Source organism: Panthera tigris, chromosome A2 (genome assembly GCF_018350195.1).
Source record: "Panthera tigris isolate Pti1 chromosome A2, P.tigris_Pti1_mat1.1, whole genome shotgun sequence".
NCBI lineage: Eukaryota > Metazoa > Chordata > Mammalia > Carnivora > Felidae > Panthera > Panthera tigris.
This window is the reverse complement of record NC_056661.1, coordinates 26,593,543-26,619,678: the sequence shown is the minus strand read 5'-3', so window position 1 is coordinate 26,619,678 and position 26,136 is coordinate 26,593,543. Positions and strand designations below refer to the sequence as shown.

The window sequence follows — 26,136 nt, the reverse complement described above, 5'->3', positions numbered from 1 at the left end:
ATGAATGACTTGCTGTAATATCTGTCTCCCCCATGAGACTGTGGGCTCCTTGAAGGAGGTATGTGTTCATCTTATTCCCTGTCTTACTCTGTGCCTAGAGCGGCTGGCCAGGGCAGATGCCTAATCATTACTGAAAGGATAGGTGAATGAAGGAATAAATAAATGATTATGAACGGACTTTGTAAAGTGTTAAATGCTATTCAAGATGTAATATATTAATAGCATATTTACTAACCATTTAGTCCCTACTAAGCACAGTATTTGGCATGTTACATGCATTGTTTCATACAATCTAACAAAAGCACCATAACTTAAGCACTGTCATTATCTCAATCTTAATGAAAGAAAGTGAGGCTTAGAAAGGTTAAGCACCTTGTCTAAAATAATATTGCTCCACAGAACAGCCCTTTTTGTATTTTTGACATTCTTTATAACAGTGCACATGTAATAAAATAAAAATTAATCCAATTCAAGGTCTGGATTCTGGTAGCAAGTTTAATTCTGATTTGATTGCTAGATAATAGATGTAAGTCTTGAGCGTGACCCTTCAATGATTAGAGTTGAAAATTCAGCAAGTTTTTCTGGTTAAGCTTTGAAAACCCTGCAAACTTAAATGACTATTATAATTAGAACATTGTATCTTGAGACAAAAATGAATGTTTATTTTTCTAAGAGACAATTAGAGAGTAGACCCTCAGGTTTTATATTCTAACTACAAAGGCATGTACCCCTCATAAAATAGCAAAATAATTAATGGTAACATCTCTGACCTACACCAAGTTCATTTTCCACAAACTCAAGAAAATGAAACGCCTAGAGCATGACTTTAATCTAATCGTGATTTTTAACCTTATATTGTGCATATTGATATCATTCTTAAAAGAGCTCCCTTTAGAATTCAAAAGGCATGGGTTTCTGCTTGTAGTGTTCTTTTATTAAGATTTTTCTCATTATAGAAACTTTGTCCCTTTTACTTTTTATTTTAGAAACCAAAGTCTAAGTTACTTTCCCTTGTAGGTTTTAATTAGGATTCTCTTACAGTAGATAAATAGCATGATACATATTTACAGAGAGAATCATGACAATGATTATAAATAGAATTACTAAAATGAAACAGGCTTTAAGAATGTATATATGTTAATTGTACCAAAAAGTTGAGTCTATTAACTAAGGAGATAACCTAATGGGAGAGTATTGATATACTTTGGTTTGTGAAAAACATGCACTAGCATTTGTAAATTTTAGAAAATAGACTTAAATTTAAATGCGTAGTGATAGATTACTCTTTAAAGAAACCCTATAGATGAGGATCATATCTAACTTTCTGTGAGTTAGAAAATTGTATCATATGAAGTTTAGGTATACCTTTAATGGTCACTGGATATCTACTGCTAAGCAAGATATTCCTCTAAAAAATTCAAGGTATTTAGGAATTTTTTTAAATACCTACAAACTAGTTAATATGTACATTTTGTTGAATTAAAGCTGGAACTATATCAGTATGACCTTTTAAATATGCCCTCCCCTAAAAAAATCTTCCTTTTAATCTTGAATGCTATTTATAATTGTGGTGAGATTTATCCATTGTCTACCATGTACTGTACTGGGCTCCACAGGTGGGGATACATACAGTACCAAATAAATGGCCTTTCTATTCAAAGGAGCTTAAATTAATTGGGGGGAACATATATATGAAGAGTAAGAAAAAACATTAAGGAAATTGCCCCATAAGATGTTTGAACAGAAAGATATGCAAAAAATATGCCCATTCCTAATGGTTCCCATGACTGGAAGTTCCAAAAAAAAAAAAAAAAATTCTCCTATTCTGATTACTGAAAATTTCCATGTAGGCCCAAGCCAACTCCCATGACATTCAGGACTCTCAGTGGCTCTTTCTGGGGAAAATCCACATTTGAGAACAAAATCAATAGTCCAGGATTTGTTCTACTTGGTCACAAAAGGTACAAACGATGATAGATTCTATAACAAATTTTTCCAATTGGCCTGGGATTTGAGTGTCATTTCTTTCTGTTATTGGTCCTGAGAGGCTAACAGGGTTTTGTTAACTCCAAATGGATATTTATAATGACTTTTAAAACACAGATGTACATACAACCAATAATCTATTTGCTAACACTAGAAAATTTCACATGTAATCTGAGTAGGCATCTGATTGTAGTGCCATAACATTACTACTGTTGAAAGCCATACCACTCATTTAATTATCAATGTGTGTTGGTCATTGTTGATCCTTCTCATCCCCCATATCCTGGCAGTTGTCCAGTCCTATCCAGTCTTCGTCCTCAGTTCACAGACAGATTTTTCTTAAAATGAAAACTGAAATTCTAGCCAAAGTTAAAAATATTTAGTCATTGGGGCACCTGGGTGGTTGAGCGTCTGACTTCAGCTCAAGTCATCATCTCATGGTTCGTGGGTTCAAGCCCTGCATCAGGCTTGCTGCTGTCAGTGCAGAGCCCACTTTGGATCTTCTGTCCTTCTCTCTCTGTCTGTGCTCTCTCTGTCTCTCTCTCTCTCTCAAAAATAAGTTAAAAAAAAAATATTTAGTCATTTAATCCAACATCCCTTTGATTCATTACATTTAATGATTTATTCATTTTGCTCAGCAAGTATCTATAACTCCATGTCAGGCACCAGACTAGCAATTCAGGGGTGAAGAAGTGAGCTACTGAGTTTATATCTACTGAAGCATATATTATCAGAGAATCCCACAAACACATGTAAAAGGGCAATTTTGACTTAAATTAATGTGAGGGAAAGGTTATGGGAATACCTGTACTGGAAGAGCCTTCTAGCCATGGGGAACAGCATGCACAAATGGTCTGGTAGGCAGGAAGAGCTGAGGAGGCCAGTCTTTTGAGAGAGCAGAAAATGAGAGTGAAAGGTATGAAGTGAAGCAAGAACATGTAGGTTTTTGCAGCTACTGTTAAGGGCTTTCTTCTTAATCCTAAGAGCAGCAGGGAAGCCATTGAAAAGTTTTGAGGGAAAGGAGTGCCTCCATCATAAGACCACTCTGGCTGCATTTTGGAGAGGGCATGGGACAGGGAGCCAGAACAGACATGGTAGGTCACTTAGAGGCTTTGCAATCATCCAGGAGAGGGATGATGATCGCCTGGATTGCAGTGTTGGCAGAGGCAGTACAGAGAAGTGGACATGGATTGGCTGTGGAGAAGGTAGAGGGAGGAGTCAAGAATGATACCCAGATCCTAACTGTTCAAACTCAATGGATTGTAGTGCCGTACTCTAGACCAAGTTTTCTGTTGGAAGCATCTTGGAGACGTGGAAAAGGAATTGAGCAAGAAGGCCACTGGAGACAAGGAGTAGAGCTCTGAAGAGAGGACTAGGCTAGAAATGGAAAGTAGAAATGGAAAGTAGGAAGTCATCTGGTATCTGAATCTGCCTCAGAACAGCCAGAATAGCTTCCCACACTTCTGCTTGGACACCTTCAAAATGACAGAAAATTCTCCACCACCATGACCAGACATGCTTAATTAAAGAAAGATGCTCCTTATGTTGGAGTAAAACCTTGAAGTAAATTCTTCTCATTAGTTATGTTCTTGCCCTTTGGACAAATGGAATCTCTCTTCTACCAAACAGGGCTTCAAGAATTTGAAGAATACTGAAACAGTACAGCTGCTCAACCACTTTGCCAGCCATTTTAGTCTTCTGTCCAGCAAACATTCTCTCATATCATGTCAGCAATCTGACCCTTGCCCAACCCTTCAGCTTCATCTGTTGCAGACACAAAACCGGACCCAGAACACCCATCTTTCCACACATGTTGCTTCCACGCAGATCTAAATAAACACTTGGAGCTTCCCAAGCGTGGCATGCTTTCACTAATTTTTGTGCCTTTTCTCATGCCTTCTCAGGGGAGTGGTTTTTAACTCTAGCACATGTAAAATCATAGCTCTACAGCAGAGGCTAAAGAGACCACCCAGCTAACTACAGGAATTTTTTCAAGGAATAGATCAGACAGAAAGTGGCCAATAGCTCATGTATATCCAGGACTGTGGGACAAACGTGGACTTACTTGGAGCCGACATCATAATATTCAAGTTGGTTCTGTCTTGCAAGTGAGCAGAGCAGAAGACTTTCTAGCTTGCAGGCAGTTTTTTGATTTAAGGACCATCACCCTCCCCTGCTCTTTTAGTCCGGGAAGCCTACCTACAGTCACAAAGAGCCCCACAGCCTCATCTATTCAGGAGTTCCTCCAGCAGCCTTCCATGTGGTCATTCAGAGACCAAGGCTCCTTTTATGCAATGATTCTTCTCGGAGCCTTAAAGTCCTCCCTTGGATCTTCTTCATCTTGTCAAGAGATGAGGGCAGAGAGATTACTGGGGATTATGCAGGGGGTTTTAGAGGCCAGGAATTAGTTTACACTTCTCACGTTTCACTTCTTATGGTCTCATTAACCAGAACTCAGTCACATGACCCATATAACTGCAGAGAAGGCTCAAAATGTAATGTAGCTGTATGCCCAGAAGGGAAAGACAGCAAGGGTTGGTAATCACATCTGCCCTATCCTGGAGGTGAAACCAATTTGTTCTCTTTCTCCCACAAAACTTTCAATGATACCCTGTTGCCTAACCAAATTTAAAATTGGCTCTTAGCATTTTAAGGCTCTGTTCATTGTGACCCAAACTCATCCTTCCAGCTAAACTGGTAATTTCATTCCCCAAGGATACCCTACCAGTTCACTCTTCCTTGTGTTTATTCAGACACTTTTTTCTGTCTAGGGCACCCCACATCTTTCATTCTTGAAATCTTATGTCATTCAAGGTCCATTCAAGAAGTCACTTACTCTTTTTCTTTTTTTTTAATCGTGAGAGGTGCACTCCTTAATCCCCATCCCCTATTTCACCCTTCCCCCACCCACCTCCCCTCTGGTAATCATCAGTTTGTTCTCTGTCGTTAATAATCTGTTTCTTGGTTGTCCCTCTCTTTTTTACTGACCCCTTTTCTTATTTGTTTTGTTTCTTAAATTCCACATATGAGTGCAATCATATGGTATGTGTCTTTCTCTAATTGGCTTATTTTGTTTAGTATAATACTCTGTAGCTCCATCTATGTCGTTGCAAAGGGCAAGATTTCATTCTTTTTTAACACTAAATAATATTTAGTAACTTAGTGTGTATATATATATATATATATATATATATATATATACATACATAATTCACATCTTCTTTATCCATTCATCTATCAGTGGACACTTGGGCTGCTTCCATAGTTCCATAGTTTGGCTATTGTAAATAATGCTGCAATAAACATAGGGGTGCAGGTATCCCTTGAATTAATGTATTGGTATTTGGGGGGTAAATACCCAGTAGTGTGATTACTGGATTGTAGGGTAATTCTAATTTTAATTATTTGAGGTATAAGAGGTCACTTATTCTTCATTCCCACTGGTCTGCTTTATGTTACGGTTACCTGTTGTACTATCACCTCCCTCCAGACTCCTCGAGGGCAAGCAGTATATCTTATCTATTTTGTGTCCCTGATAACCTCTAGTATGTGCTCAAGAGAGTGCTCAATCAAATATTTGTTCACTTGACTTAATTTTATTTAAACTACTTCCTTACTAGGATGTATTTTTTAGTAACTGTTCTTTCTTTTCTCTCCCTCCTCCTCTCTTTTTTTGAGGCAAAATATTTGTGGCAGTGGTTCTCAAATGACTGTGAGCATAAGAACTATTTGGGAGAGCTTGTTAAAATTATACATTTCTGCCTCCCCTCCCTAAGATGCTAATTCTACAGATCTGGTAGATCTGATGTTAGGCTTCAGCATCTGCATTTTTTATAAGTGCCCTGTAGTGGAATTTGGATCATGTGACACCTGGATTGTATTTTCAGAAACATTGCAACATGGTACTAGTCATTATATCCATTAATGGACTATTATTGCCTTCCTTAAACAAAACAGATCAGTTCATTAACAAGGGAACAGGCAGTGTGCGTACCAGTAAAAATCACGATGTTTGTCATATCGCCTTTGGATCCAGAGTACTTGGACCACCTCCACTCTCTGGCAGAAGAAATAACATGAGGATATCCAGTGAGGTAGGAGCAAGATTTGAAGAGCTCATCTAAGCGTGAGAGGCATGGGAAGGGAAGGGTTTTTTCCCCAGTGCAGGGGTTGGGGGTTGGGGAAGAAGGAGACAGACTACATGCCAAAAGCAGAAGGCTTGAATAAATTTGGAACAAATTCTGGATTTTTAAAAAAACCTCAAAACTGTTTTATTTTTGCCATATCAACACAATTAACATTTCTGAGTATTCTTTTCATTAACTGTGTTCACAAAACTTAAAGACAAATATATGTGAGCACATTTTATGGTCTCTCCTTCAAAAAGGAATTGGATCATCACCAGACACCTTACAACAACCAGATTCTCAAATGTTATATTTTTATTTTTAATTTCCTCCGAATTTCAGACATATACAGAAATTTTCAACTCACCGCCTACCTACTAAAGATGGAATGTATCAAATAAGCACATTTTAACTTGTGTCTAGAAGACGCGCTTGACTTCTGTTTTATCTCATGTTATATTTCTCCTTCCATTCCTTTCCAATTTTCTACTATAATTTTCCTCTCCACCAACTTTCTAATCTATTCATTTCCTCTAGTTTTTTTTCCTCACATTTTAGTTGCCCAAATATTATTAATCTGTGTATATTCTACAGGAAATAAATGCAATTCCCATATTTAAAAATGTGCAGATAATTCCTTTTCCTTATAGACAATAAGATCCATTGGGTCCAGAAATAACCGATCATGCCAACAGTCTATGGCAGAGAACTGTGTTAGCAGTGCAGAAATGTCAGCCTCACTGATACCTGAGTCGGAGGAGCAAAGAGATAAAGAAAATATTCGCCAAATAAAGCAGACCGTACCTATTCATGGTAAGAATCGTGCATAAGTTTGTTTTTAATTTTTTTTATGTGTATCTATTTCTGAGAGAGAGAGAGAGAAAGAGAGAGAGAGAGAGTGCAGGCTAGGGAGGAGCAGAGAGAAAGGGAGACACAGAATCCAAAGCAGGCTCCAGGCTCTGAGCTGTCAGCACAGAGCCCAATGCGAGGCTCGAACTCACAAGCCATGAGATCATGACCTGAGCTGAAGTCAGACGCTTAACTTACTGAGCCACCAGGCATAAGTTTTGATAGCTAGGGGATAACAGTTAGAAATGTTCTTGTGAAGATAAATTCGAAGTTGTATTCTTGACTAGATCTTACATCCAGAGAATTATCATTTAAAAATGAAAAATATGGAAAAAAAAATAATTAAATAAATAAAAATGAAAAAGATGGCGGATTTTGAAGTATGTTTCAAATTTATACATATATTATCATCTAGAACCTATTATTCTCTTTATTCCACTATTTCAAATTGCCACAGTACCCTGTGTTTTTATTTTATGATGATTGGCAAGGAAATAATATAGCATTCTACTGTCACTATATTTTGAGAACTCCACCTGCATTTTAAGTTTTCTTAATTATATCTTTTAACTAATCTCTTCCATTTATAAAGTGCTTTTTATTTTCTCTTGTTGATATAAAAAGAACCCTGTTGGTGAAGAGGAGATTTTTGTCCCATTTTATAGATTGAAGGTTCATGGCTAACAAAGAGGCAAAGTGATTTGAAATTTGTAATCATTGGAAAGGATTGAGACCAGCACCAAAGGCTTACCACTCACTGTCAGTTTTTCCATTCTTGCATGTCTGACTTTTGTGAGAGTTGAAAAGGGGGGCACTTGTGTTCATTTTATTTGCTTTAGAGATTAATGATCATTATTACAGACTATATTTCCCATGCAATACAAAACTGAGATAAAGAAATGAATAACACAGATATTTAGTCCCAACTCTACCACCATTTGTGAGACCTTAATCAAATTTCCCAAACCTTGTGGGCCTCAGTTTCCTCATCTATAAAATGGGGATAAAATTACTGCTGGCACTATAGTAGTAATGACTGCCTCACATGGTCTTTGTGAGGATTCAAGAAGAAAAATCAGTCAAATACACCATATTGTGCCAAGAAATTAAACATTCAGTTATTATTAAGTGCTACTATGAGTATTATTATTATTACTATTACATAATTAAATTACACTTAAGAATTATTTTTCAGGTTTAATCTCAGTTCTCCATGGTTCTTTAGAAATTTATCTACCTCTTCTTTTAAAGGAAGAAATTATTTTTCTGTATTAGCTATCAGTTCCATTTTTTATGTTTTTTAATACAGCGTGTTGTGTGATTAACATTAACCAAATTACCTATAGCTCTCTGTAAGGTTATGTTACAAGAATAAAATGTGTTAGTAATTTTGAAAGCCTCATATGATCCTAATATTGGAGTAGGAATAAATACCTATTTTCCATGAAGGAATAAGTTATGCTTTTGATATAGCTTTGCATGATGTCAAAATGACACGAGAACATTCTCATTATGGCTCTAATTATATTTACTGAGTTATTTCAAACCATATACTACTTTCTGTTCTGGCTTTTTGTTCTTTGATATGAAAACATACCAGCTGATCTGCATGTTGTGCACCCACATCCCCCTCAAGAACCATCAGCAGATAAGAATAATAACAGGAGAAGATTACGATTAAAAAGCACCAACAGAGAAAGGACAGAGGCACACCGAGGTACGACCCTAATTCAATACTATCTTATATCTGTATATTATTCAGAACAATGGAATCTCTCTCTGCAGGTTGTAAATTTCAAAGGATTACGAACCAATTCATTTAAAATATAAATATCTTTTCTACAGGGATTATGGAAATCAAATTTTCTGCAAAAGAATTGCTCTAGAGCCCTAACGGAGATTTGCTGGATTAAATAGACAGTACCGCAGAAATAAAGGACTTCCTACTTTCTACTCTCAAAGGCTGAATGAGCTTAAATTACTGTTTTTTAGAAACGGCCCAAATTTGATAGGGGAGGTTTCTTCCTGCAGACTTTCCTAAAATTGAACTTAACTCGTAATTTTTCATGTTTCATTTATATCTCTTCTTTTTAAATTGAGCCCTTTTCAGATATGCATATTCATCTTTTTTTACATTTACTGTCTCTCCCTCTTGACTCTATGCCATCTGATATAATGTAGGTTAAAATTTCAACTGTTTGCAACCAGTAAAGCATTAGATAAATTTAGATGGCTATTATAGTTATCCCTTTGAATACTGGATTTGAGGTAATGCAAGGATAGATTTGTCTGCACATGCAGTAGTTACCCTGAGTCAAGCCCAGAGTATGTCTTGTACTCATCTGCTACCATAATTTCTCAAAAATGTAGGGTTCTTGGGTACGCTGAAATTCAACTTGTTAGGATTTGTGTTATTTTTATAAAATGATAGAAAAATTAATTGTGTCCATTTTCTTAAGATGCTGAAGGAAAGAGCTTGGTTTAAAAGAGTCTGTTTCAGCAAGAGTTGTAATTTAAAGTAAACACACTCCATTTTATGTGGAACCAAAGGGGAAAATATAGACCTTTTAAAAATGATACGGGTTTTGGAATTCCTTTTATTGCATATTGTAAAACTTAAATCTAAAATGTCCCCCATGCAAATATCAAGGAGTTTAAAGATGAACCGCTACAAAAATGCAGCTGAGTTCATCTTTAAAACATTCTAGTGGAAAAGAAAAAAAAAAACTGCATATAATCTGTATTGTCACCTCTGATGTGCTTTTCAATAGTCATGTAGAAAAGTACCCCATGTTAATAGTGTTCTTTGAAAATAACTTTTTTAAAAAATCAAAAATAACATAGTGGAAAATATTTATTCCAATAAAGGCTGTTCTTCAGGAAATAACAGGAATGAAGATAAAGCGACAACCCCCCTCAACAGTGTGTCCCAACAGAAAGCAGAGATGAACCCAAGCTCTCCAGCACCACAGTCTCCTGATCAAGCAGGTTGGCACCCCAGAATCGTTAATAATGAATAAAATCTAAGTATGTCGAACATTTCAAACCCAGTCATTTTGAAAAGTTGTGATTCAGTCACTTGCTAAAAATCTGTCATTTTTCATAAATCTCCTTTTAACCCCACTTGCATGTCAGACTTTGAGGGATGAAAGGGTATTTTTATGTTCAAGTTTCAATGCATCAGAAGGAAAGTTTGAAACTCCAAAGTTTTAACATGACATCATCACCATCCCCAAAGATTACCTATTGTTACAAGTCCCCCATCCTCTTTATAATGGAGATGGTTGGAGTCTAGCACATTGAGCCCATCAACATATCTTGCCTAGCAGGTGTGTGGTACTTTTACAAAGGCGAATTGTTCTGAGCAAGGGAAAAGGGAAAATAAATGAAAATTGTTTGTAGTTTGTCAGTCTTATTTATGCAATGTTGAAACCTTCATTAAAATGTTAGGCGCAATTAGTGTCTCTAGCATAAATCTGACTGTGTAGAAAAACTAATTAGATGTTTAGGTGATCATTCTTGCATTTATCTTGTTTGCTGCAATATTGTGATTACACAGTAATTTACATATTTTCCTAAGAAAACACACCAAATTATTCATTACAATTGATATGGAAATACTTTGAGGTAAAACTACAAATTCCAAAAAAGCATGTGGCGGTGAGATAATTAGAGTCCGTTTGGTGTAAAAACACTCCTTTGACTTTGACTTTTTGACAGTTAATAATATGTTTGGCAATAGGTCATGCACGTTGTTTAATTACATAATGAAGATTCCCAGTATCTTTTCCTCCAATTTTCTTTACGGATCCATGTATGTAATGCAACACATTAGGTTTTTTTTAAATCTTTTTCAACATTTACTTATTAATAAAGCATCTACAGAGTTTACAAAGCATGTGCTATGTTCTTAGCACCACGCGAAAGACTTTGCTGTCCCAAAGAGGACAGCCCAGTGAATCTGTTTATTTCACCTGCTCACGGCACACTGACCCAGGAGTCTCCACATCCCCTGTGAATGTGGTCTGATGACATAGATTCAGCCTGCTGTTGGCCATTTACCTACAGAAAATGTGAAAGCCTTGTCCCTTGTAGGAGTTCCCTAAGAAATGTACATTTGTTACTCTTTCTATAGGCAAGTTATGTTATATAATGATAGTGCTAAGTTACACAACCAGTGAATACATTATGCTGAATACAATTTCATTTGTGCCATTAATGTTATTTTTATTAAAGGTCTTTTCTTTGTTGGTTTCCTGATGTAGGCTTTAGAGTTTCAAGTCAGCAAATCTTGGTTACTTTCCTTGTGAAGATAAATGTAGCCAGATTCCAGAGTCAGGATAAAATGACCATGTCCACATTTTGGTTCTGCTGAACGCAGATTTTTGTAAGATTTTCACCATTGACATAATGTAGGAGGGAAAAAAGTAAATTTTAAGGAAAATAGACTAAGTTGAGAAAATGTGACTTTTTCCTGCCATCATTCTAAAGAAAATAAGCATGCTTTTAATGATATTCATTGTAAATATTTGTTCCAATTTGCCTGGATCATAGCTATAAAAATCTACCTCAGTGTTACATAAAAGATTAAACTATGTTATACACCTGAAACTAATGTGACATTGTACATCAACTCTACTTTTTAAAAGATTTTTTAAAGTTTTGATATAAATGTATCTCAGTGGTGTAGTATTCAGTATTTTTAACAAAAACAATGTTGTGCAAAAAGATTTTTGTATGAAAACATTCCCTCCTATAGTTAAACATAAAGAACTTTTTCACCAGCAGAAATCACCAGTCACATTAACAAGTATTTCTGTGGATTTACTATTACTTGAAAAGTCTATTCAGTTTAGTCTATGAATTGCCCCCACTTCAGTCAGTGAAAGGGAAAAGAAAAGCCTGTTAACCTCTTCATGGTTTCCTCTCCTCCATGATTTATAATCTGAACAATGCCCAGATATTTTATTTAAAGAAACTTGTTAAATGCCCTGCCCTCCTACAGGTAAAAGAAGATATTAGTTACTCAAACGCTTTTAAATTTGGAAGATTTCCTCCCCCCTGGAATATCAAATTGATGAGGCTGTGCTATAAAGAGCTTGCTGCAAGACAGGTGATAATTATTTCAGACTTATAAATTTCCCGGCCGGTACTTCAACTCAGATGGAGAGAAAGTGCAAATGAGTTGCCCATAGCTGTAGGCTCTGATCTATGGGGTTAAATGTTTAGCAGGTTACAGGATGTGGATAGATTGCATTCCTTGACTTCTGCATTATTTAATAAATCCCTGTTTCAACACAAGAAATTTTGAACTAACCACCTGCCTAATATAACACTTCTGGAACACTCCTCTAATTTTTGTCATCTTTTTCAAATGTCAGATGAGTGGATATTTCCTGAAAATGATCACATTTCCCATTTGGCGTCCAGCAGACAGTCTCTCCTTCTAGATGATGACTCCCGCCACGCTTCACACCTGTGGCTAGAAGCCAGCAAGGAAAGTGAACGTGACCAACTGGCAGAGGAAACCCAGGCTGTTCCAAAGAACATTTTCACTTTTTCATCAAGACCGCGATCAGCACCTCATGGAAAAACTCAAACTCTGTCCCCAGAGGGGTGCCCATTTATTTTGGATCTAAAAGAGGATACCAGTGTGACAAGGAGAGACACTGAATCGGAGGATGATTTTTATGGCGGTGACAGCAGCGAAGAGGTAACACTGCTTGATAAGTGCAGTCGTTTTAAAACGCAGTTGTTCCATTAGCTCCAATGAGCGCTAAAACCAGTTGAAATGAAAGAGGAGAAATCAACTGCTATTTATAAAAATGCAGCAGATTGCAGTGTCAGTCAACAGTTGCCTCAGGTTGTTATGGTAACTCTAAATTGCTGCCTTTTTTATTAGCAGTCAGCCAATTTCATTTTTAATTATGGAAACCAGTTTTGGGGTTGTTTTTGTTTTTTCGCTTTAATTTTTGCCTCACAGAATGAGAAGTAACACGCAGTTTAGTTGTATGATGGCGAGACCAGTAAGACATTGAGAACACGTTGTTCTGGCTCTCTGGGGGAATTGTGCTGCAGTGGCCAAGCATTCTGAATTGACAGTTTTCTGGCTTCCTTACTCCCCTGCCATCTCTCCACCTTAGACCTATTAGGACTCATTATTTTCCATATGGTCCCAGAATTTCAAGAGTTGTGCCAATTAAAGTCTAGATAATGAATCATGGATTAGTGCTGGGACTTGCCTTACCCAGGGTTTTCTGTTTGCGGTTATTTAGAATACAAACATATCTTACAAATTGGTAAATTCACATAAAGTTTAAAAAAAAAACAACTCGTTATAGACCAAATGGAAAGTAGTTCTGAAACATTTGCTTAAAACTTAATCCAGTAACTCTTTTTCCTCGTATAAAATGAATTTATTTGTGAAGTTCCTTTAGTTTTGTGCTCTAATGATAGGCATTCATATTTTCTGTGAAAAATAATTATCTTAAAAGCAGATTACAGTCAAGTTACGGTTTAGAGAAATTATACAAATCATTTCTATATTAAAGTTATATAATAATTATTATATCTAATAAATTATATAATAAATATATTTATAAATATAAATAGATTATATGTAATATAATGCTTATATAATAATAATTAGAAAAAAATTTTGTGTATGCTTACAAAAAAAATTTTTTTTCAAGTTATAACTCAAGGATCCCCATTCGGACAGTAGCATGCAGGTTAGGTTCAGAGCTCCTACCTTCAGAGCCAGTTGAGAATGTGATGAGAGTATTCAGGCAGTAACTATGGTGTTTTGCAACTTTTAATGAGTTTCCATAGCAAAGTGCATGGGGGAATCCTTTTTCTATAATATGTGCTTCTGAGTGTGGTGAAACTATTAGTCATACCAAACAAACCTACTATAAATCCCTTTTTGCATAAATACTATATTTGATGCCAGCGTATCAAATTGTGCTCAGGACGTCTTTGTCCCTTTCACCCTGAATAACGTTAAGGTATAAAAATTATAAAATAGAGATTTGCCTTCAGCATCTAGTATCTCCTCCATCCCAGCTGTCAATTCTTCTGCAGTCTTAATTGGCTAGTCTGATAAGTTAATTAATATCATTTCATTAACACGATAGCCCATCCTTTTCCCATGTGCACAGCACCATCTTTCTTACCTAAACCTAAAGAATTCCTGTAATGGTGGAAATTTCATGGCAGGTGGGAATTATTAGTTCCTTCCCTGGAAAACTTTGAGAGAAGTTTTATGGGAAACTGCCCTTTAAATATCACGACATGAGGAACTTACCTCTTCTGTCTGTATGAAGGAAAAGTCTTGACAAGAAGCAATAGAGCTTCATGGGAAAATGAATACTAGTTCTGAATATTTTAACTTGTTATCACTTTATGTGCTTTCTTTTGCTATTAGCTACTCCTTACATTTTTCATTGTTTATTATGCAGACATATGCTAATTACCAACTATACAAAATCGAAAATAAATGTATCATGCATTACCCAAGCTCTGCGAGGCATAGCTATCTGGTCACCCCTGTGCCATGACCATCAAAATGACCAGTAGCATACGGCTAGAGCCTATACTCGGACCATCTCATTGCTAACACTGGTCCTGGCCCACCTTTAGTGGGAGCCTGCTAACAGTGGCAGCCAGAGAGAAGGGCAGAAGCCTTGTCATATACAGGCTTTAGGGTTTGTTGTTAGAGGCAAGAACAAGACACAAACTAAAATAGAAAACATGACCAACAAAAATGTCGGGTTGTATTTAAATGAGTTCTAGAATTTGTGATGATCCCTTCTTTATCAAATTGTTTTGTTTGGGGCTTTTTTGGTCATTTCTTTTTCTGTAGGATTACTTCTCCCATTTATTAATTGTGTAAGTCAATGGGAAATTGGATTACATATTTCAAATGTTTATTTACATATAGTCTTTGAAGAAAAATCAGTTCGGTTAGTTTAGTCATCCTTACTATATTAGTTGAATTATTTGAGAACGTTATATCCTTAGAGTAACATAATTATACTTAAGGAAAACAATGTTATGTTATAAATAACGGTGGAAAAATGAGTATAATTACTTACTTACTATGCTTTAGGTTTGTAACTTGTAGTTAAAAGACTTTATTTGATGGTAGACCATTGAGTATTTTTAAAGGGAAATTAGGTATATTCAGTAGTATGTAAACTAAGCAAAATCAAATCGTGTTATTATGATAGCTAGAGGGAAAGTACACATACAATAGTAAAAGCTAATTAAAATAAGCTTTCAGTGATATATTGATTTTGTAATTTAAGTGCCTATTCATTAATTCACATCTGAGATCTTCATTAGTGTGAGAGCCTCAAAATTATAAGTTTTCTTTTTTTGCATATGCTCTTCTCTTTGCTGTACTATATATTTTATTCCCTAGGCAGCCATGTATACTAATATTTCTGATACTCAATTAATTTTGAGTTTGTACTTCTTATTTGAAAAGCACACTATGGAAATATATAGCTATAAAATCAAGACTACCATGTAAAGTGAATTATCCTTGAAAGCTCCTTTCACACTATTGCAGCATCTGAAAGGAAAAAAAGCCTGTTACTGTTATCATCTCTACATTGTATTTTATGCCATTATTCCCAACGTGGCTTTGAGTATACGCCTGGTTTACAACTTGAGATAGTTAGCTTTATATTAATATTTTATTACTCCCCTAACTTAATTTTTCATTTGGAAATACCATCATTTTTTTCCCCAAAACTCTGGCTGTGTATCACACACTAAAGTAGATACTTGCAAGGCCAGGTAATTTGTCCTGTATCACAATCCAAATTGGAACATTAAACCAAAAAATTATCCATAGTTGGACATGAATTATGTAGACTGACTACTTAGAGAATTCAAATTAGCGGAAGCTTCCAGATCTTCTCCCCATCTAACTCCATAGAGGGCTGCAGAGAACAAATTCACCAACAACGGCGTAAAAGGACCCTTTTAGTCCTCCCTGTCAGCTTTCCCATTATTTTTGCTTTCAAGGTACTTTTTTGTTAACACTCAGCAGTTAAGCTGTTTCGTTCTATTTTTTTCCTGATAGTTTAGATTTCTGAGTTCGTCTACAAAACATTCACCCCTGTGCACTTAACTAATGAATTTGAATTACTTTCTCACACACACATGCATACACAAAATAGAAAGAATATTTACTCCATTTGAGACTGCTTATAATTCTGTGTAGCCTTTAAAAACTTTTAAATGTCAATGTATGTGTTGGGGAAAAAATGGAAGGCCTCTATTTTGAATATATGGCCTTGCATTTTTATTCCTGTATATTATGAATTACAACATAACATATTCTGTAAACCTACCAGGCAAATTTAATACTTAATTTGCATGAGAAACTTTTTAAGGCTGTTCACATCTATATGTCTTTACTATTATCTTTAGAATTTTTTTTTAACATTTATTCACCTTTGAGAGACTGAGAGACAGAGAGACAGAGCACAAGCAGGGGGTGGTGGGGGCCAGAGAGAGAGAGGGAGACACAGAATCCAAAGCAGGCTCCAAGCTCTGAGCTGTCAGCACAGAGCCCTATGCAGGGCTCAAACTCATGAACGGAGAAATCATGACCTGAGCTGAAGTCAGACGCTTACCTGACTGAGCCACCCAGGAGCCCCTATATGTCTTTATTATTATCTTTTGAAGCTCTCTTCTTCTCTGCAGAAGTCACAGGTCCCTTGGTTCTTGTGACTTGGTTCTTCATTTTTGTAGGCAAGTAAAAACATTATAAAACTCTCGTCTGCTTAGAATATCATTATGCCACTTTTGCTAAAAGATAAACATCTTGCAGGTAAATATTTGATTGTGGATAGAATTTCCACAAGAAATCTTTAAATTGTTATCAGCTAAAAGAGCATGAAGTCTTAACTTACAGAAAAATATGTTTCTGTCTTAAACAAAGGAGTCTCATCATTTTCCCCAAATATTCACATGATGGTGTTTGCCCATCCCGTAGAGTCCTTCTAACTTCTGCTATGATTTGTCTGTGAAGCATCATTGGCTATAGGTAAAGATATTTACAAAAATAATTTCCCCAACCCCTTTTAATATCAAGCATGTTGCAGATTAATTACCTGTTAGAAACACTTACATCTTCTTTTCGTTTTACTTCCTTATAAACTAGTTAGTAAAATGCATTATAAGTTACCACTATCAGTTATCTTTGCCACCCAGAGAGAACTGTATTACTTTAATAGTTTCCTGTAAAATTCAAGAGGTGGAAGTAAAAATACTTCTTGGGGCTGGTTGTTAGTGAAGACCTTTAAGATACATTTGAGTGGTCAATCTTATTATCATCAAAGAAGATAATAATCTTTTTTTAAGATTTTATTTATTTTTATTTGAGAGAGAGAGAGAGAGAGCACGAGTGGGGATGAGGGGCAGAGGAGAGAAAGAGCGAGGGGGAGGGGACAGAGAGAAAGAGAGAGAGGATTGCAGGCAGGCTCCACACTCAGCATGGAGCCTAATGAGGGTCTCAATTCCACAGCCTTGGGATCACAACCTAAGCCGAAACCCAAGAGTGGGACAGTCAACCAATTGAGCCACCCAGGTGCCCCTTAAGATTTTTTAAAATCTTTATTTATTTATTTATTTTGAGAGAGAGAGAGAGAGAGAGAGCAGCAGAGATAGAGGAGAGAGAGAATCCCAAGGAGGCTCCATGCTGTCAGAGCAAAGCCTGACATGGGGCTCCATCCCACGAACTGTGGGAACTTGACCTGCGCAGAAATCAAGAGTTGGACACTTAACTGACTGAGCCATCCAGGTGCCCCAAGATTTTAGTTTTAAGTAATCTCTGCATGCGTGTGGCTCGAACTCATGACCCTGAGACCAAGAGTCACATGCTCCTCCCACTGAGCCAGCCAGGTGCCCCAAGAAGAAATTATTTTCCTCACTCTGTTATGACTCATGTCTTTAACTGTATCTATGTAAATAATTGTGCTCTTTAGGTGACAATGGAAGTATATACCTATATCATCTCTATTGGCTGCTAGCGCTAATGTCCCAACTAAAAGATGCTGTCAGTTCATACATTTAGTCACTAAAACATTGGACAAAAGTAAAAACTCCTGCTGACTCCACCTCAATTACAAATTCAGAACTGCCATCAAAGGTGTGTTTGGAATATTGCAGACATGTTTTTTTATAGAACTTTTAAAAATGTTATAGAAGATGTTTTTTCACGGTGGGCTGAATTAAAAAATCAATTGAAATATAAATAAATATGATTATCCACTTTCACAAAGGCTAAAACAGAGTTCCATCCTGACTCACTCAACATTAAAGTTTTGATACAAAGAGCCTGGGTCCCATCTGCTCCAAGTAGGTGGCCCTCAAGAGTCATTAAAATTATCTTTTTAAAATTACAGCTCAGCAAGAACAATCCATTCTGTGCGTCCAGAAATTATTGTCCAAATGCCCATCTGCATGTCCTTTTAAGAAACATAGTTCAGCAGAGGAAGTGCTGGTCCTTGGGGAAATCATTCTCATCTTCAGCGTACATATGCTGTGCTACAGTTAATCAGGCAAACTCTATTGATGTTCCCAGCACTGGGGCGTGATTGAATATTTAACAAACAAATGCCTCTGAGCCCAGAAGACAAACGGTTCAAGAGATTTGGGACTTTTAAAAAAAATATATTAAGTTAAATCAAAAGCATTTTGTATTTGTTCTTCTGAGAAACAGATGAACAGATGATTGGAATGTGAAAATGGCATGACAATTTCTTTACCACTCTGACAAATTATATTCAATTGCTGTACAGGTTTTCAGTAGCTGAGTGATAAACCAAAGGGGAAAGAGTGGTTGTTTTTCAATCAGGTCGTAGTAAGCTAACTTCTAATGCATATAACAAATGCATATGTTATATAAGAAAAAATTAATCAAACAGCATGTCGAGCCCAAAGGTATTACATTTACGAAATCAATAAATATCATCTATATGTATATCATCTATTTTAGTAAATCAAAGTGTTGCTAAAGAAAGGAATAGGGCTTTGCCAGTGTACCACTCCTAGAAAATACATTACTAGGTTTTATTCTCTATTTATTTCCTCCCTAAAAGAGAAGCTGACCCAATTTAAATCAAAGTATTATTCTCCTATATCTCTTCCCTTTCTCGTTTATCCTAATTCCCTTTCAGAATCTGGGGTAAACCAGAATTGGTTCTGGGGCAGCCAAAGTAAGCAAGCCTTTTTCACTCTGCCCAGATTCTCCAGTTATTTATCTATTCCATATATTTAAAATAGCATAGAAACAATACCGTGGAAATACAGTACAACCAGGAGAATGCTCACCAGGGAATACAGCTAAATCTGTCCTCCTCGGCCCATCTCCCAACCAGGGCATATCTTAGGAAAAATGTGAGATGAATGTCCATACACAGCTCATCAGTATTTCTGTGTATGTAATCACCACTCATGCCAAGCAAAAAGAAATAATTTTACACCTGAGTAAACTACTGGGGGGGGAAGAAAAGGCTGTACTCTGACCCACCCACAGGTGCAAAAAATAGACTTCTTATAATAATTTTATTTTTAAAGTGTTTTTAAAATGATGTAGCAAACATCTAACTTTTGATGCATCCCTCTAAATTCTCATAATAGTACATCTGAAACTTTTGGAATGATATTTACTGCCTTCTACCTTATGAAATTATTACTTTTGTAGGTATCTATCTCTCTGCTTTATGCTTTTTTTGCCTTTAAGACTTTGTGCCTCCCGAGGTCAGTGCCCATGTTCTTACCTGTGTATCTTATATGGTGCCTAGAAAATGCCTTCCTCATAGAAGGAGCTTAATAAATATTTTATTGCAAAAGCTCCTAACTTCTGCCCATGTCATATACAAAATGGAATCCCAGAGTGATCCAAAGCTTGTGGCCCAAAGATGCATAATTATACCTTCTGTGCTTAACCAACCTATTTTTAAGGCCAATCTGTTTTAAGTAGATGGTACATGTTTTTATTATTGAAATATGATGGAAATGAATTAGTAGAGGGTCTTTTGTTCAAAGAAATCCCACTGCCAATTGTATATAACAATTATAGAAAATTAAACAAGAGTTGTTTTTTTTGTTTTTTTTTTTATTTTTTTAACATTTATTCATTTTTAAGAGACAGAGTGTGAGTGGGGGAGGGGCAGAAAGAGGGAGACACAGAATCCAAAGCAGGCTCCAGGCTCTAAGCTATCAGCACAGAGCCCAACAAGGGGCTCAAACCCACCAACTGTGAGATCATGACCTGAGCCAAAGTCAGACGCTCAACCGACTGAGCCACTCAGGTGCCCCTGTTGTTTGTTTTTTTTTAAGTTAGAGAAGAGTTAGCACTATCTAGCAGCGAGACTGAATTAAAATCTGTTCCAGGGTCACCTGGGTGGCTCAGATGGTTGAGTGTGAGACTCTTGATTTTGGCTCAGGTCATGATCCCAGGGTTGGGATCCACACTTCTCTCTCTCTCTCCCTCTGCCCCTCCCCTGCTTAAGCTCTCTCTCTCTCTATATATATATAAAAATTAAAAACAAAAAAAAAAGATTAAAAAATACCAAATTTGGGGAATAACTAGATGTTTGGTTCTTTGTGGCTACAAATGGAAGAGTAGGGAATAGCTTACTGAAACTGAATGTATGATACATATTCTAAGACATCACATAATGTCTTTAAAATGTACTCTGCTTTTATTGATTTTTTTTCTGTCCTCAGTTTATCATTTTAATATCCTTTTATTACATATTTACATGTTTAATATCTATTTAATGCATATTCACATATTTAAAGTTTACTTTTATTTATTTTGAGAGATAGATAGTGAGTGGGGAAGGGACAGAGAGAGAGGGAGACAGAATCCCAAGCAGGCTGCACAGCTCAGAGCCCGATGTGGTGAACCCACAAACCATGAGATCATGACCTGAACCAAAATCAAGAGTCAGAGGCTTAACCGACTGAGCCACCCAGGTGCCCCTACATAATTTAAATACTTAAATAAATAAGACAAATTGGAAAAATCTACCATGGCACGTATAAGCAATGATTGCACTAGTTTGTTTTTTAAAAAAATTATTTTAAGTTTATTCACTTTTGAGAGAGAGAGACAGAGCGTGAACAGGGATGGGGGGGAGAGTAGACACAGAATACAAAGCAGGCTCCAGGCTCTGAGCTGTCAGCCCAGAGCCTGACTCGAGGCTCGAACCCATGAACAGTGAGATCATGACCTGAGCGTAAGTCGGACACTTAACCGACTGAACCACCCAGGTGCCCCTGCACTAGTTTGTTTTTAAATTTCTTATTTTATAGCAGAAAAATCTACCAAATGAAATAGCCCTGAATTTCTCATTTCCATTATTTATTTTCACAGCCATTGATTTTATGTTTGCAGTTCGTCCTTTCTCAGATTTAAAATTTTTAATTTTTGCTTTCCCAGGGATAACCCCAGAACTACATACTTGTAAATTTCATGTTGCTTTCCTTTTTAGCTTTCCAAATAATTGTATTTAATGATGCTCATGTCTTATGGAAAAAAAAATAGCTATAATTGAAATTTTCATGTAAGAAAAATATTTCACAAAACATGTTTATTACCTGTTGCTCTTGAAGAATAAAACTTCTCTACAATAGTATAAGAAAAAGGTACTTTGATAGGCCAATTTGTTTTTAGAGTAACATTTCCCTGCCTAAATAAGCTAAATTAGTTCTAGCTCTTTCTCTTCCCATGGACTTAGCTTATTAGAAAGTCAAAGTATATAATTCTAAAGTAACTTCCTATGGATCCTCTTCTTTCACATGCTTTCTTGAAACGCCTATAATTTTGGTGACTACTTCCTATATGCCTTATCAAGACCAGATACCATCTAGCAGGGTATCTTAGCAAACGATTTATACCTATTTGCATTGCATTGCTGTTTTTAGTTACTTATATTTTTATTGCAGAATAAAATAGGATAGCTATACTTTTGCTTTTGTTCAGAGAATAAGTGAACTTATTAAAAACTGTTCTCACTAGCTTCTTCACCATAAATTTTGGCTCAAAATAGTTTCACTTTGTTCCCCTACGTAGGGTAACTACAGTATCCAGGGTTCCTTGGGCCCAACAACTAGCCCTTCAGGGTTAACTCAGTTAACAGTAGAGACCACGCGGGGGACGGCTACAAGGCGGACAGATACAGGACCTCTAAAAAGTGTCTACGCAGAAGCAAGAGCATCAGAAAGCCAGAATTCCTTGGCGAAGCAGATAGATAGAAAAGACTTTCAAACGAGTTTGGTGCCTACACCATGCCGTTCTCCCCCCAGAAGAAGTGAATCCTCTCAGAAAACTCCAGATGCTGTTATCAAAGCAAAGGACCTACCAGCCCATCAAGTACCAACTTCAATAAACAAAACGTCCCTAAAGGAAATCTCGGGAGAAAAGCTGAGACCGATTCCTGAAGTAGCTGTAAGTGGTTTCGCTCTGGTCTGCAGAGGCCGGCATTACATCCTGCTGTGTTTCTGTTCTGTTCCATTTTGCACACATTTTCAGCAGTACCTATTTTTCATCATTTGGGTGATCAGTAATGTATTTGCCTTCGTATTCGGATGTGTTGTAGCTCAGTAGCAGCAGCTGTTAAAAGAGTATATTGCACATCCCAGTGATAATAGAATGCCTCTTGTTTTTAATGAGAAAGATAATTATCATCATAGTTATTTTTTTATTTCCCAGTTACTTCTCATAATTTTAGTTATCACTGCCTGCAAATTACAAACGAAGATCTTATTTTTTGAGCCAAAGGCTTGCCAGTAAAATTGACAGATTTTCGATAACAATCTACATTAGGAGCCATAAAAACATTATTCTATTCACTTTCTGGTCTCTTTGCAGCAGTTCCCCCAAATAATAAATGGCATGAGTGAAGGTTAACCATAGAGTAGTGTCATTGAAGAAATCCCTAGGCTAGTTTGGTGGCTATATTCATGTCCATCAGATTGATTTTCTTCCTTCCTATGTTAGTACTTTTCTTCCTTCAACCCCCCCAGAGCTGCACTTAGAAACCAGAGAACAAATGAAGCTCTGCAGAACAAATGAACTTATATTCCATCTTTTTAAGGTTATTTCTTTATTTTGAGAGACATAGAGCACACAAGCAGGGGAGAGGCAGAGAAAATCCCAAGCAGGCTCTGCACAGCCAGGCAGAACCCGATGTGCGGCTTGAACCCTTGGACCGTAAGATCATGACCTGAACTGAAGTCAAGAGCCAGATGCTTAACCCACCGAGCCACCCAAGCACCCCAGTATTTCACTTTTTTTAAACATTAAAGGTTTACTCTATTTGTCATATCCTAAGTATTCTGTATGTGTTATACTGTAAAGCTTTGGCTCAATTATGTTCTAAGCAATTTAGGGTGGACTATTCACTCACACAAGGAACACACACGTACATCATCATTAACAAAATAGAAACAGCTAATATTTCTTAGCATTGACCATGCCAGCCCCTTTTTCCTGAAGTATTTAATCCTCACAATGACCAGAGAGGTGAAGACCTTCATCCTCGTTTTCCAGATGAAGAAACCGAAGTTCAGAATGGTTATGCACTGTGTTCAAGGGCAGCAGCTAGTTAGTTGACGAGTTAGAACTTGAAGCTGAGTCCAGAAATGCTGCCTGTGTCCACCACTCTGGGCCACATAAATACATGCTGACTCTTCTCTAAATGGTGGCCACTCCTCAAGAAAGATCCAGATAAAACCGGAATGCGCATTCCTCTTATTTCCCACATTTGATGCATGTGTGCATGCATGCACACAAGAAAGTAGTAAATCACCTAACATAATGAAAATGGATTTGTTGTATGGTGGTTTAGGATAAAAGTTGTCAGGATTATTTTTGCATGTTTCTCATTTTTTTTTTTTTTTGAAAATAGTTCCAAAACAAATGTTCTACCTAACTGTAATTTTTTTTCTTTGGTGTGCTAACAAGTGGAATACAGCTAATAAACTAACCTGACAGATTTATTCTACAATGGTGCTCCACTTGGCTGGGCTGCCAAAAACCAGAGCCAAAGCAAGTCTTGAAGAAGTCTTCCAGTCCATTTTCCCCTAATCTTTTTGCCACCACCCTTCTACTAGGTAAAATCTGTCATCGTAATATAGCCAAAAGATTGTTTATTTTTTATCTTTCCATCTTTCTGTGGAAATAAAACCAGAGCACAAAAAGCACCTTGGGAGCTGGAGGCACAAATGGACTTTAAGTAGCTGGCCACTCAGCCAAGGACTTTAAGTAGCTGGCCACTCACCCAAGTCCACTGTCTGAAAAATAGCGCTCTAAGATAATACCAGGGAATAATGAAAGGTTGGAGAGAGAGTAAGGCACTTTACTTACCCATCCTGTTAATTTAAGAGGCTTTTAGGAAAAGCCAGTATGCAGACACCATTTGGGTTGTCTCAAGAGACCCTTCTCACAGCTGCTCACTGCCAATTACAAAGCACAAACCTGACACATGTCCCTTCTGCATGGGAGCCCTCTGTACAGCATTCCATTTTTTATTATTCCATTTTACAGCTAAGGAGACTGACAGAGTACTCCCTTCAAGAGGATCAAAGAGGGAAGGAGCTTCATCTTTTGTTGAGGGGATCAAGGCACAAAGGCACTGCTTACCGTTTGTGCAGAGAGGTTTGACCTCCGTGTCAAAATTCAGGTTAATAAAATGTGATCTCTACAACCCACATGATCACTGCAATCTGCGGCTCGCATTTGTGAATGTGGTAACCTCAATTTAATAGGGTGTAAAATTATTGAAGGCATAGGCACCTTGCCCCATTTCAGGGTGAATTTACGATGGGAATAGAGTGTTCTTCCAATGTTCTTCCTTTAAAAAGGAAATTCATGGTCATAGTGAAAGGGTGCTAATACCCGACGTTCTCTCCACTTAATAGCTGCAGCTAAGAATCTGTGAAAACAAGTTTCCTCAAGAGTGCTGTGTGTTGCTAACTCTGTGAAAGGATTTTTTTCCCCAGGTCCCAGAAAACCATGGTGGTGACTTTTGTTTTAATAATTCACTAATATTTACTTCACACAATACAAAATTCAGCCTTTTTTAGTGCATTCACAGAGTTATGCAACCATGACCACTAATCCTAGATCACTATTATCACCCCAAAAGAAACTCTGTTCCCATTAATAGTCATTCCCCATTGCCTGCTTCCCCCAAACTCCCAGAAACCATTAATTTATTTCCTGTCTCTATGGATTTGCCTGTTCTGGACATTTCCTATAAAGGAAATCAGACACAGTGTGCCCTTTTGTGTCTGACTTCTTTGATTTAGCATGATGTTCTCAAGTTCTTTCTATGTTGTAGCTTTCCATTTCTTTTTATGCCTGAATAATAATCCATTATGTGGGTGTGCCATATTTGCTTATTCATCTATCAGTTGATAGTTGGTTGTTTCCACTCTTTGGCTATAATGAAAGATGCTGCTATGAACATTCATATGCACATTTTTGTGTGGACATATGTTTTCAGTCCTCCTGGGTGTATACCTAGGAGTGGAATTGCCAGGTCATATGGAACTTTACATTTAACTTTTGAGAAACTGCCAAACTGTTTCCCTAAGCAGCTGCACCGTATTACATTCCCACCAGCAAAGCGAGGTTGGGGGATTTCTCCACATCTCGGTCAACACTCATTGTCTGCCTTTTTCATTTCAGCCATCCTAGTGTGTAAAGTGGCATCTCCTTGTGGTTTGGGTTTGCTTTTCCCTAATGACTAAAGCTGTTGAGCATCTTTTTGTACACGTATCAGCCCATTTGTATATCTCCTTTGGAAAAACACCTATTCAGACCTTTGGCCTATTTTTTCATTGAATTATTTGTCTTTGTAGTATCCAGGTCTAAGAGTTTGGATACAGTTTCTTAGATACATGATACGCAAGTATACTCTCCCATTCTGTAACTTGTCTTTTCATTTCTTTGGCTATCTTTTGAAGCAATAGAAGTTTTTTCATTTTGGTGAAGTCTAGTTTATTTATTTCTTCTGTTGCTTATGCTTTTGTGTCATATCTAAGAATGGTTGCCTGATCCGAGGTCACAGAGTTTATTCCTATGTTTTCTTCTAAGAATTTTATAGTTTAACTCTTTTTAAAATTTTTTTTTCTTTTA

General features: G+C 36.8%; 1 protein-coding gene across 13 annotated transcripts in view; it reads left to right on the top strand.

Moving 5' to 3' along the window:
* Positions 1-26,136, top strand: part of CFAP20DC (CFAP20 domain containing) — a 237,477-nt gene that overhangs the window by 137,659 nt on the left and 73,682 nt on the right. For 7 of the 13 annotated variants that reach the window (XR_006214866.1, XR_006214867.1, XM_015538533.2 and 4 more), the window contains 6 exons: positions 5,944-6,080; positions 6,764-6,926; positions 8,563-8,679; positions 9,831-9,950; positions 12,344-12,675; positions 22,066-22,440. Coding sequence is in view for 10 of the 13 variants with exons in the window: in XM_015538533.2 (XP_015394019.2) it covers positions 5,944-6,080; positions 6,764-6,926; positions 8,563-8,679; positions 9,831-9,950; positions 12,344-12,675; positions 22,066-22,440 (1,244 nt within the window). In the remaining 3 variants the exon portion in view is untranslated. Of the gene's footprint in view, positions 1-1,850; positions 1,941-5,943; positions 6,081-6,743; positions 6,927-8,562; positions 8,680-8,807; positions 8,902-9,830; positions 9,951-11,967; positions 12,076-12,343; positions 12,676-22,065; positions 22,441-24,540; positions 24,677-26,136 lie in introns of those variants that run through there. The other 6 variants (XM_042979300.1, XR_006214868.1, XM_007084374.3 and 3 more) reach the window with 6 other exon arrangements.